This window comes from Pteropus medius, unplaced genomic scaffold (assembly GCF_902729225.1).
Source record: "Pteropus medius unplaced genomic scaffold, Ma_sr-lr_union100, whole genome shotgun sequence".
NCBI lineage: Eukaryota > Metazoa > Chordata > Mammalia > Chiroptera > Pteropodidae > Pteropus > Pteropus medius.
In genome coordinates, this window is record NW_024349798.1 from 9,382,737 (window position 1) to 9,395,444 (window position 12,708).

General features: G+C 49.6%; 1 protein-coding gene across 1 annotated transcript in view; it reads left to right on the top strand.

The window, feature by feature from the left end:
- Positions 1-12,708, top strand: part of ABAT (4-aminobutyrate aminotransferase) — a 76,611-nt gene that overhangs the window by 28,599 nt on the left and 35,304 nt on the right. The window contains exon 2 of the mRNA XM_039885302.1: positions 8,776-8,890. Within this exon, the coding sequence (XP_039741236.1) occupies positions 8,821-8,890 (70 nt within the window). The 5' untranslated portion in view covers positions 8,776-8,820. The remainder of the gene's footprint in view (positions 1-8,775; positions 8,891-12,708) is intronic.

Here is a 12,708-nt window from a genome sequence, read left to right on the forward strand (position 1 = left end):
CAAGTTTGTTTTCCCCTAAAAGAATCAAAAAGTCATAAGATAGAGGCCTTTTTCTCAAAGGGAAGGAAGTAGAGAATCCTTCCGAGGAGAGTTGAGGGACCAGCGACGTTTGGGCGCCCGAGTGGCTTCTCCTCCACCGAGGATGCCAACCCAGACAGATTCTCTCGCAGTTTTATTTACTCTGAATAGTTGTTCCTGGGAGGATAGAACATTAAGAAAATAACCGAGGTTCTGCCATTGATCAGTGCTCGATGATCGCGAGCATCCTGCGATCGGCCTCCGCCCCCGGTTCATGTCCCAGCTCTTTCTTCGGTACCATATTTTGTCCTCCGAGCCTCACTCCTCCGGGCACTGTCAGCGCCACGGCTGACGGCTCCAGGCTTCTGCCCTCTGGCGTCCCGTGGGGAGACCCTGAGCGCTCTCGAGTGGACAGATTACAATTTACGTCTCAGGAAAAACAAGTCGCCAGATGAGGAGGTAGGACCGGGCATGACGATCTTCGAAATCGACACACAAGTGCCATCCAGAAGGCCTGTTTGGCCAGGTCCTGTGATCAACAGCCATTATGGCCACATCCAAAGCAAGGATGAGCCTCCTTGTTTGGCAGGAATATATATATATATTTTTTGGAAGGTGATGAATTGATGTGCTTTATCATTGTTTTTATCCCTGGACCTCCCCTTTGCTAGCTCTCCTGCACCAAAATGTTTAAAGGATGGGCTAGAAGAATTAGGAAGCAAGAAAGGGTAGGCAAACTCTTTCTCACAGTTTCACATTTATAAAACCCAGCAAACATTCTCCATGACCCGGAGCTGTCCTAAATGCCATGCGGCCATAAAGATGCCAGTTCTTCCACTCGCGAGACCTTACATCCCATTAGGCGGGACAGGGCTCCTCGTGGAGTTTGGGCCTCTCCACCCTGGAAGGGACAACGGGGACAAGAGTTGGGGTGTCGGGGACGTGCCAAGTATGGGCTGAGGTTGGAGTTGCTCGTTTAGAGCCATCATAGGCCACCGTGAATGACTGTGTGGTCAAAAAAGGAGCGTCTTAGGGAGACAGCAGACCGTGTTCACGGTTGGTTTGAAGTTCTTTGTTCCCGGAAGGGAGACACGTGCTGGTCTGAGCTGTTCGATGAGGTTTCTGGGTAAGAAACAAAGCCACCAACCTGGTGATGTGCCCAGATCTTGGTCTCCAAACCCGGACGGCCCTACGTTAGCTCCACTCTCCCCAGCTGTGTGTCCTTGTGCAAGTAGCTAAACCTCTCTGAGTCAATCCCGTCACCTGAAAAATGGGGATAGTAGTATTTGCCTTCTGGGATGAGATGGGAGAGCGTGTGTTTTGATGCGCTAGGCATTCAGTCATTAAACTGTAGCAGGTCTCCACGAAAGATCCTTTGAATCACTGAGAAGTTAAGGTGTTTCCCAGGAACTATAGAAATGCAGTCACGCACACACCCGAACTCCACGTTTCCAGCACAGCATTGCCAAGCTGCCCGCCTTGCAGACTTCGAAGGAAGTAAAGGGTCCGTTTGTGGTACACTGTGGTATCTGCATACTTCGCAGTTCCTGATGTCCTTGAGATGGTTTGTTTTCTCTGAACAGGACACGTATCTCTCCCCATCATCCCGACCTTATTTGTTTGTTTGTTGTTGGCCCTCCCTACAGGAACACAAGGTCGCAGAGACACAAGGTCGTGTCCTCCTTCAGCGCAGTATTGGTGGGGCTTAGCGCAGGTGCTCCGTAAACGTGGGTGGAACGGAACAAACCTATTTGAAAGGCCAGACCTTCTGTGGCTTTGGCCTGGGGGAGCTTCTTCCGCCTTGTCACAAGCGTCCTTCCTAAACCAGACTCTATCCTTTCCCTCCTTCCCTCTTGTAGGGTTGGAAATTCAAAACTAGCTCATCCATTCACAGATGCTGCTTTCCGAATCTTTCCTACCCCAGAACAAAGGTTCCATGTCACCGACTCAGAGGACTTGCATTAGAAGCCTTATCTGTTCTTTTTCTCCCTTCGCTTTGTTCACAGGCCGGTGCCGTGTTCAAGCTCCGGGCCTGCATGATTTAAGTTCACCTCATTCTTCCTGATGGAGCCTGGCGGGCAGGGGAGGGGCGGGGCGGGGGCGGCCAGGTGAGCTGGGATGCAGGTGCGTGAGGATGGAGGGGTTGGGGCAGACCAGCTCCTCTCTCGTGGTACCTGGAAGTTCAGGTTCACAGCAGGCCCACCGCATGGGCAAATAGCCCTTCTCAGGCTAAGAAGAAATACCTTCAGGCTGAAGAAGAAATACCTTCCCTATAAGGCAGAGGGTTCGCTTGAAACTGAGACTGGCCTACAGTGAAACATCTCTTCTGTGTCCTGACCCTAGCCAAACAGTGTCTCGTGACCTCATGGGTAAATTTCATTCTTCCCATTTGACGGATAAGGAAACTGAGGCCCTGATGAGTTGAACGACTTGCCCAGAGTCATCGAGCTAATATACAGCACGCTCGAACCCAATGTCTGGTCCATGCGACTTTCTCAACTGTACCCTCTGTCTTTCAAGCCGACCCTTGCCTGTTCCCAGCACTTGCCCCTTCTTCTTACACAAATCACAGACGACTGTCTGATGCCCCAAGAGACAGATTATAGGAGATCAGTAATGCAGGAGGGTGGGCCGGGGCTGGGGGAGATAGCTGGGGGAGGCTGCAGGAGCTGGGGTAGGAGGCGGGGAACCAGGACCAAGAGGAAGCCTCTGTTCCAACGCCATCCGTCACAGCCCCTGAATGGGGGCCCTGTTCGCCATCTGCAAAAGCCCAGGGCTCCGGCTTTATTGGTTGCCATGGCGACCCCTGGCCCTAACAACGGGCTGAGTGTGTCATTGTGTCCCATTGAGTCTGCAGACAAAGCCATTGGCTGGGACTGCAGACGGGAAAGGAATGTCCCCAGCCCCTGCCAGCCCTTTTGTTTGTCCCGGCCCCTAAAGCAGATAGGAGAATGAGAGAGAGCATCTCTGGGGCCCCAGAGAGGTCGAGGGGTACATTTCTAGCCAAGGATGCATGCAAAACTTTCATGTTCACAGGGCAGCATAGTAGAGAGATGAGTCAGACACCCTCTTCACAGGGCGTTTGTAGAGCACTTACTAGTTATTCAATGACTGCTTGCAGCCAGGCACTGCTGTGGGGCTGGGGATACAGCAAGGCCCCAAGTCCCAAGTCCCAGGTCCCAGTTTACCCTCTGCTAGCCCACGAGGTAGGTTCAGTTGGTTTTAATCTCCATTTTACAGACGAGGCACAGAGAGGTTACTTAACACGCCCGTGGTCACACAGCAGGTGAAAGAGGCTGGTTTCACATTTAACGCCTTGCACACCACCCCCTCCAGTGGCCACCATGGCTTCTTTCTCCCCGTATCTTCCCAATGTTTAACTTTCAAAGTGAGAACCTTTCATTTCCAGGGACATAGGGGCCGTGCAGACCTGGGTCAAGCGCAGGGAACACTGTCCGGCCTCAGTGATGGTTAGTTCTCAGCTCACTTGGGAGCTTCCCCCAGGCCCAGGTCACACCTGTGAGCCTGGGGTTTACTGGTTCTGGGTGGGGCCTTGTCATGGGTGCAGAACGCCCTGCCAGATCGCTGGCTTTTGAGCTCCGAGACCTTAGGGAAGCTCATTAACCTTCTGAACCTGTCATCCAAGGCAAGCATGGCAGGATGACTGAAATTACACGTGGGAGGTGCATGGCACGTAGTAAGTGAGCAATAAACGGCGGCACATCCTTCTCTGACTGTCATTCGCCCCCAGAGCAATGTGGGAGGTTTTTTAAATATATTTACTTCTGCCCTTTCACCCGAATCCTCTCACCCTATTGGCGTAAGCATTGCATTCGTCCATCCCATCCCACCGTCCAAATGCTCCGGGCAGATAAGAGGGAGCAGAGAGACTAATGAGCATTTTAATTCAAGGAGGAGGGATGGGGAGAGGTGACCCCTGGAGGGATGGCTGTCTGGTTGGACCAAGGTGTTCATCTGACCCACAGGAAGGAACAGCAGCCCTTCCAGGTCCACTGCATGCCTGAGAAACAGAAACTACCCTCACTTGCCATGGACTCTGCTGGTCCCTTATCTACTTAAGTTATTGATTGATTTAAATTTCTCTTTCAGTTCTGATCGTGTCAAGGGAAAAAAAAAAGTCTGTTTGCCGCTAGCCTGCCTTTAACAGCTGTCTGATATCTGCCAATCTCCCATTCCGGCAAAAAAAACGAGAGCTGGGCTGAGGCCCGAATCTTTGGGCGGTCAGCTGGACCCAGCTTTTCATTTAAAACCTGCTTTGATTTTATACCGTTCTTTTTCCAATCGCCGTCGTTTGTAGCAGATGAAACCTTGAGGAAGGGGGATTGGGTAGTGATTAGAGAAGATTCTAGGAAATTCACTTTATTTAAATCTTAAAAGCAAGTCGATTTCAAATAAATACGAGTAAGTGAACGCACGTCGTGTGAGAATTAAGAGCGTGAGAATTAAAAGCGTGCTGTGGGAGGAGCCGTGGTTTGGACAACAGAAGTGGGGACTTGGACTTTCAGGGCCCAGGAGTGCCGGCCACCAGCCTGTTCCCATTCAGGTTTGGGGGGTGCCCCCAGAAGCTCCCTCAGGCCACCCCCTCTTTGTCCTAGATGTACAATCCGAGGTCTGGCAGGTTGCAAAGGGCAGAGCGGAAAGAAGGAGGTGATGCTGTTGTGTGCCCAGTACACCCAATGACTTCAGACTAGGAACAGGAGGGGACTGTTAAGGTGTTTTAACACGCATATAGGACCCGCTCGTTGATTTTCGTATGACTCCTCGGACCTACCTTCAAAAGCGGGTGGCACTGTCCCCATGTCACAGCTCAGGTGTGTTGAGTTCATTTACCACGTGAATTGACTCCAGGAGCCGTGCTGAGCTCCGAACGCCGTGGTGAACCAGGAAAACTCGACCCCTGCTCTCTCGGGGTTTCCAGTTTTCTAAATGTCGTTGGAGCATGTTAGGCATGAGAGCGATGTGAGATGAATTATCCTTTGAAAGGTCGGGGACTGACTAGAAAAACGCGGGGGAGGAGAGCAAGAGAGGCAGCCAGGAGGCCACCGAGGCTGTTGTTGGCTCGTCCAAGCCAGAGACGGTGGCAACTCTCACCAGCGTGGTTAGAGACTTGCCCCCCAAGCACGGGACCCCCAGACCCCTGGGCACTCGCCTCTCATGCTCCAGGCATCTCTGCCAAGGAAAAGGAGCCTTCTCTTGTGGCCGGCTTGCATCCGAGGGGCTGCAGAGCAAGTCTGCCTGTGTGCTGGGCCCCTTTCCTCGGTGACCCCAGAATCTGCCCCTTATCTTCCCTGACCAGTATTCATGATTTCATGCCTGAATCCTTGACCGTCCCACATCCTCTCACGCCCCTGAGCATCTGTTCATGCCTTGCCTCCCCTTTTTTCTATGGCTTCTGAAATCTCCCAGGCTTTCAAGGTGCAGCTCAGGTGATACCTTACTGGCATCATAACTCCCCCCAGAATCAATCTCTTTGTGTTCCCATGGCACCTTGCTCATACCGGCAAATAGTCATGATTCCATTATTCTATGCTGTCTTGTATAGAATTAGTCGTTGACAGTGAACGGGAAAATTTTTATATACTGTACGTATCTCGCTGGGTTATTTTAAGAATTTATTGACATGATGGGTAAAGCAGCCTAGTACCTTTCCCCCCCTCATTCCTCCACCACTAAATTAGGAGCTTTGGAAAAGAGAAGCATTTTATCCATCTTAGTTTCTCCTGGACCTGAATAATGCAGTGTCTGGCCTGTAACAGGAACCTAATTAATTTTGTTGATTGAATTAATGGGCTAGAGAAAGTGAACAAAAGACATTAACTCTGCTGATTGCTGGAAATACGTTGTGCTAAGAATTAATGTCTGATAGAGATCAGATTTTGTTATGAGGTCAGTTTCAACTGCAGGGCCACCAAATTGTCACCACGATATATTTCACGATGTGACATTTTGTAACCGAAAGTACGCGGGTGTGACTGTCCCTTTTCCAGAGCGTTCAAAGGTGCATATGTGAGTTCTCTGAGATTCTCCCATTTTAAAAAACGCACGTCATGGAAATTGAGTCACGTGGAATCTTCAATGCTCCCGTTTGAGACATGGTTTTAAGTGAGCGACAGCAACTGCTCTTTATAGCCTAACGCTCCTGACTCTGCCCGACCCCCATCCACTCCCTCGCCACCGGAAGGAGCCTTGGGTTGGCCCCACTATGTTCAGCAGTGAGTATGGCACCCAGTGCTAAGCTGGGCAGCAGGCTCATGGTGAAACCAGACAGTCCCCCACATCCAGGACCCACTTTATCTCGCAGCTGCTTCTCCCTGCGTTGGCCACATTCTTCCTCCATCCAAAGACTATGTTTGAATGCTGGCTCCTCACAGGGTAGAGGGTGGCTGACCCTACAGCTCCCAAGACTCTGGCCTGGCCCGGTCCAGTCAGCCCGGGCTGGTGGGTCACACAGAGCAGACACGACTGCCAGGTCTGCACCCCTGTAGATGGAAGGGGAAGTTTGTGAGAACAGGGTGGTATGGTGCGCTGAGCTGACACCCCAAAGTGTGCCTCCAGCACCCACCCCTAGGAGCCTTAGCCGCCTCATCTGTGAAGACAGGTTAATGAAGTAGCCACCTCCTAGGGTGCTGAGGATGAAATGGGATGGTATCTCCACATAGTAAGTGCTCAATACATGATAATAGATACATCCCTGTACCCCAGTGCCCAGTGGAGGGGCCCGCACATAGTAGGTGCATCCTGAACGTTCATGGGACAGGTGAATCCTCAAGCCAAAGCCAACCACCTCCTTCCCTCATTCACTCTTTACTTCTAATAATACGGCCTGACCTTCCATTAGCTGTGGGAGCGCTGGGTTGGGGGTTTGCCAGCCCATCATTCAGAGCCAGTGCCAAACACCCACACGTTTTCTCACCCATGCTGCTGAGCCCACATGCACTTGGCTTTCTGAATGCACCCGCCATCCCTCCTTGTTCCATCCTGTGCTGCGGAATCTCTCTGGATCTGTGTCCGTCACCTCCAGTTGGCACTTCCTCCATGCTGTCATCGAGCTGGTGCTCAGTGGAATCCTTGCAAAACGAATAGGACATCCGTGGGGTGCGCGGACTCAGTGTTGCATAATGGTGAAGTGTGCTGACTCTGGGGTCGGCCAGACCTGAGTTCTGTTTTCACATCCACCGCTTAACTTCTCTGTGCCTCAGTTTTCTCACCTGTAAAAGGGGGACACGTAGCATTAGCATTGCCGTGGGTGTAAATAATAATGGATGTAATAGTCCTTTATGTAAAGTGCTTTGCGCGGCTTGTGACACGCAGAAAAGACTCAGGGAACAGGGTCCACAAGTACTAGGGAGAAGCAAACGCTTCCGTCATTGTTCTGAGATACGACACGATACGACAGAAGATACACGTGCCAAATAACAAAGCAAGTATTTAGCAAGAAGGCCCACAAGCAAGGAGATGCACAGAGAGCACATCTGAGGGGGAGAGGCTGAAGGAGTGGAAGAAGTGATAAAAAAGAAGAGAAAGGCCGGGAGGGGAAGGGAGGCGGGAGGGGGGGCTTGCCCATCGGTAATCGAAAGGCAACTAGCCAGGCCAGGCCCAGGAGTCTGAGGGCAGGACTCAGGAGCAGTCTGGAGAGAATCAGCCAACACTCCGGTGAAGCCTGACTCCCTGGTGCTGTGTAGGGGAACCACCCAGTTTGCCAAGACTGTTCCAGTTTCAAAATAGAAAATCCCACATCCCGGGAACCCTCTTTCTCAAGCAAACTTAGGATGGTTGGTCATGCTAGAGATGGACAGCCCCCAAAATGAGCCAGCGGATACTCCCCTGGGGCCGCAGGATTCTCAGACAGCCCGAACACCAAAATTCTGTGTGGGAACAGGGCAAAGGATGCTCCCAGCTTCCCGCACTGATGTCTGCTCTGAATCTTCCTCCTTGTTCCTTCCATCATGCAAAACACAGACTTGCTTAGCTTGTGTGAGGTGGGTGACACACTGAGCTCACCTGCAGAGGGATCTCAAGCCAACTCTATCCCCTCTCCCTGTTTTTCCATCTCGAAAATGGGCATAATCATCCTACCTGGTGTTAACTTAAAAATGAAATGGCCTTTCAAAGTGAGAGGCAGATAAGCCTTTATTTGAGATGAATAAGAATAGCTATTCGGGATCCACTGATTCAGGCAGAAGCCCAGATACTGTTCCAATTAGGAGACACAAAGGTGATGGATATTTATGAGAGGGGAAGGGGAAGAATTACATCAATAGAAAGCCTTTCTGTCGGTACAGATAAACATAGTGACGTGTATTCTAAAGAATGTTTTTAATTTTCAGTCTGGTAGTTATATCTGCTTTCTTGTTATCTCTGCAAGTGGATTTTGTTGTTGTGTTGTGTTGTTTGGGAAACAAGATTGCTTTAGTCCCAGTTCAAAGGTTATTTTGCCCTGTTTTAACATTCCGAGGTTTGAGGCATAAGACATGCCAGGCAGTTCCTCTGGCCTGGCAGCTCAGGCTCCATTTCAAAGTGGCTCTGTTTATTATTTTTTTAACCTCGAAATATGGTCAAGGTCAAATGAAAATGCACTTGAATGGGCTTTGATTTAAAGTGTATATGCAATATGAAATCAAAGGATTTGATGTCAAAAGAACCTTCTCCACTATGTGGGGAAATGAGGGGGTGGGGTACTTGGCCAGGGGGAGAGCGGTCTTCACAGACCTAACTCTGCGTTTCTGGTTCTTTCAGGTTGGGAGCGTGTGAAGGGGGTCTCTGCTCCCGAAGGCGGGGATCATGGCCTCCATGTTGCTCACCCAGCGGCTGGCCTGCAGCTTCCAGCGCACCTACCGCCTGCTTGTGCCCGGTAAGCCCTTGGGGTCTTGGCAAGAACTGGTCCTAGCAGAAGACACAATGCAGACCAGGGATTCTGGGCTGGAAGAGTCACTGAGGATAAAGGGACTGGCCAGCCAGTGCTTCTGGGGCTGTCCCCCCACCCCCCACAAATAGGTCCCCATCACCAACTCCTTCTATTCCCCCATCTTAGCCATATCTTCTGTCCCCAGGCAGACAGCTCTGTGGTGGGCAGGTTGCCGATACACCCTGGAGCCACACGGCCTGCACGGAGGTGGCAGCCCCAGCAGCTAGAAGGACCCAGGCTGTCCCCACAGGGACTGTTAGGCAAAACAGGTAGCTCGAGCTGATACAGACAAAATTAAAAAAAAGGAACAAAAGTCCTTGCAATTGACGTAAAAGCCAACTGTGCTTCAAGGGCACTGGACAGGAGGTGACCTCCCAGGAATGCCCCCCACCCTCTCCCTCACTTCCTCACACCCCACACCCAATCAGCCAGCAGCACCGGCTCATCCTGCCTGATGTCTCTCTCAGATGCTCCCATTCTCTTGGCCTCACTGAGTTCGGGCACCTTAGCCAAGTGAGCTTCATCAGTGAGCATCTCGCTAGCGTGACCTCATGAGACCTCCCTCCCAGGGAGGAAGGCATGAATGAATCCCATTTTACAAATGAGAAAACCGAGGCTCAGAGAAGCAGAGTCATTTGCCGAGGGTCACACAGTCACATGAACACAAGTGAGTCTGTCTCCCAACTGTCGTCTGTCCTGTTGTCATCACCCCCATGTGGATCTGGGAGAGGGAGAAGCTGGCGGTGGCCTCCCTTTGGACACCCTGTGCCTCCAGTCTGTCCCCAGTTGTCTCAGAACCCCATGCTTGTCATCACGGTGATCCCTTATTATTGTCGGTCCCCTCTGCCTTCTGAAGACAAACTGCTGGCCGTGTCCCTGGTTTGCATATTCAATACTGGTGTTTGTCTCCTGGGTAGGATAAAAAGCAAGAACGTTCACTCCTCTCCAGGGAATATTAACAGGCATTATTTTAAAATAAATGTTTTATTTGGGGACAATTTTAGATGTACAGAGAAATTACAAAGATAGTACAGAGAGACCCCATATGCCCCTCACCCAGTTTTCCCCACCGCCAACATCTTACATCACAAGGATGCTCTCACCCAAACAAAGAAACTGACCTTGGCACATCACCGTTACCTGAACTCCAGGCTTTTCTTGGGATTTCACCGGTTTTTCCCTTAATACCTCCTTCTGTCCCAGGATCCAATCCAAGTTTCCACATTGTGTTTAGTCGTCACATCTCCCCAGTCTCCTCTGTTCTGTGTCAGCGTCTCAGTCTTTCCTTGTTGTTCTTGACCTTGACAGCCTTGAGGGGTTATTAACAGGTTTTGAGATTTGGTTCTGTTTTATTTCATTCTAAGAGAAGCATATCAATGCTTACCCATTATCATGTTAAAAAATAAACCAAAACCAGAACGATGCTGGTGTGCTCTGGTGTGCTTCCAAGTAGGAGCCAGAGTCGTGGGCATGGAAGATTCATTCATTACTTAATTAGTCCTGTTGAACATCCTACTGGGTGCCGAGTGCTGTACTAGTGACGAGGATACACCAGTGAAAAGAGAGTGTGGCCCACAGGGGCTCCAGCCCGGTGGCACACGTCACTCAGCCTCTGATGGTCATTGTCAAGGACATCCGAGCCTTCCCAAGGAGACAAGGAAAGAGCAATGGATTGGGACTCATAAGATTGGGCTACCAGCTTTATCCAGCATCTGTTAGCCAAGGGAGCTTAGCCAAGGGAGCCTAACCAGTGGGCAGAACTTCTCCAAGCCTAATAAAAGTGGGAATAATAATGATATCCTCCCTACTTCACAGGTTCCTTATATCAGAGAAATGGTCCACGTGAAAGCGCTTCATTTATATTTACAATAAGGTGGAGCGTGTCCTAACTCCCATTCTGCAAGCATGGATATGAAGACACAAGGCAAAAGACAGAAGTATCTAAATCAGAGTTACTCAGCTCTGCCTTTTCTTGGCTGGAGTTGGATCTTTTTTGGCACATTTGTGCCAGATCTAGAAAACCATACAGTGAGATTTTTTTTCTTTTCTTTTGGCCTATTGATCTGGCATATCTAGTAAGATAGATAGATAAATAGATAGATAGATAGAGTTTTTTAATACTAAGACAGTTCTAGCAAAGATACAGAACTATATGCTCTCTCATACACTGCTGATGGGCAGGGGAATGGTTGTTATTCATTTATTTATTTTTTATTTATTATTATTATTTATGCCTATAGCACCTGGTCTTCCTAGGTGGTCTCCCATCCAAGTACTAACCAGGCCGGACCTCGCTTAGCTTCTGAGATCAGACATCGGGCTTGTTCAGGGTGGCATGGCCACAGACCGTGGACCATGGCTCCACTGGGACACGAACCCAGGATCTTCTGCGTGTAAAGCAGACGTGCTAACCAGTACACTACAGAACCACTTCCAGAATGGTTTTTAAATGATAGGAAAAACAGCTTGTCCTTAACCCATTTAGTCCTCACCACAACTCCATAAAACAGAGAAACTGAGACTCAGAGAGATTAAATAACTTGCCCAGAGCTAGCAAGGGCCTGAACTAGGCTTTGAGCCAGTCTGGCCCCAGGACTCACATACTTAACCACTACATTAGTTACCTTTTGCCATGTAACAAACACCCCCAAACCCAGCAGGTTAAAATTGTATGTTTATTATCTCATAGTTTTTGTAGTTTAGCTGAATCCCCCCAGCTCTGGGTTTCTCAATGAGGGGGGCAGGCGAGCTGTTAGTCGGGGCTGTGGTGTCATCTGCGGCTCACCAGCAGGGTTGGGGTCCACTTCCAAGTTCACTCACGTGGTCATGCTGGCTTCAGGGCCATGTGAACCTCTTCCTAGACCAACTCACCCCATGACAGCTGCTTCTTGGGAGCCAGAGAGAGCAGGAGAACACCCAAGTCGGTAGTCACAGCCTGCTACCACACCTGCTGTGTTCAGGTGTTTCCGTGTGTGTCTCTACTCATTGGATCACCGTGAAGCCATTAAACATGAAGACAGTTCATGGCCTGAGACAGTGTTCCCAATGGCATCGTTTCATGCACCTCCCCACATAAAGTTTATAATCCTATATATTGACAAATAGAGTACAAGAGTCTGGGAGACTGGACAGCAAAATGTTTATCTCTGGGTGGTAAAATTAGATGTGTTTAGTGGGTTTTTTTTTTTCATTGTCACTTATTGATATTTTCCTCAACGAGCATGTTATCAAAAATAAGTGGGGTAGACAGTTACGGGGAAGATAAAATTGTTTAAAAGAGAAGCAAAGCAAACAATTCCAGGTGAACTTGACTTTGGCCAGGCTCACGCCCTTGTTGTTTGGGAAAGTGACATTCATTTATTACTCTTGGCATAAAGATCAAGAAGACATTAAAAACATTTGATAGCTGTTTTTGTAGTTTGGAGTTAAAAATTGACTCTGGATTGGCATGGGCACTGAAGGTGGTGAGTTTCATTATCAAACCCAGAGGGCTGGGCTGGACTTACCAGCTGTGCCCGGTCACGTGGGTCCGGACACACTCCTGCCTTCTGGGTGTGCTCTTTTACTCATGAATGAAAATGCTGGATCATCCAGATATTAGTTCAAACTTTTTTTGCTTTCTTGTGCTTCCGATAGTAGTTTGCCTTTGGGAAAGTGAGCTGTTTTGCTGTGAATGTTTCATTTCAAGGATTCACACTAGATGAAATCGAAAATAGCATCGGTTCTATTCACGGTGTCTGAGAAAGGAGAGGTCAGATGGACGA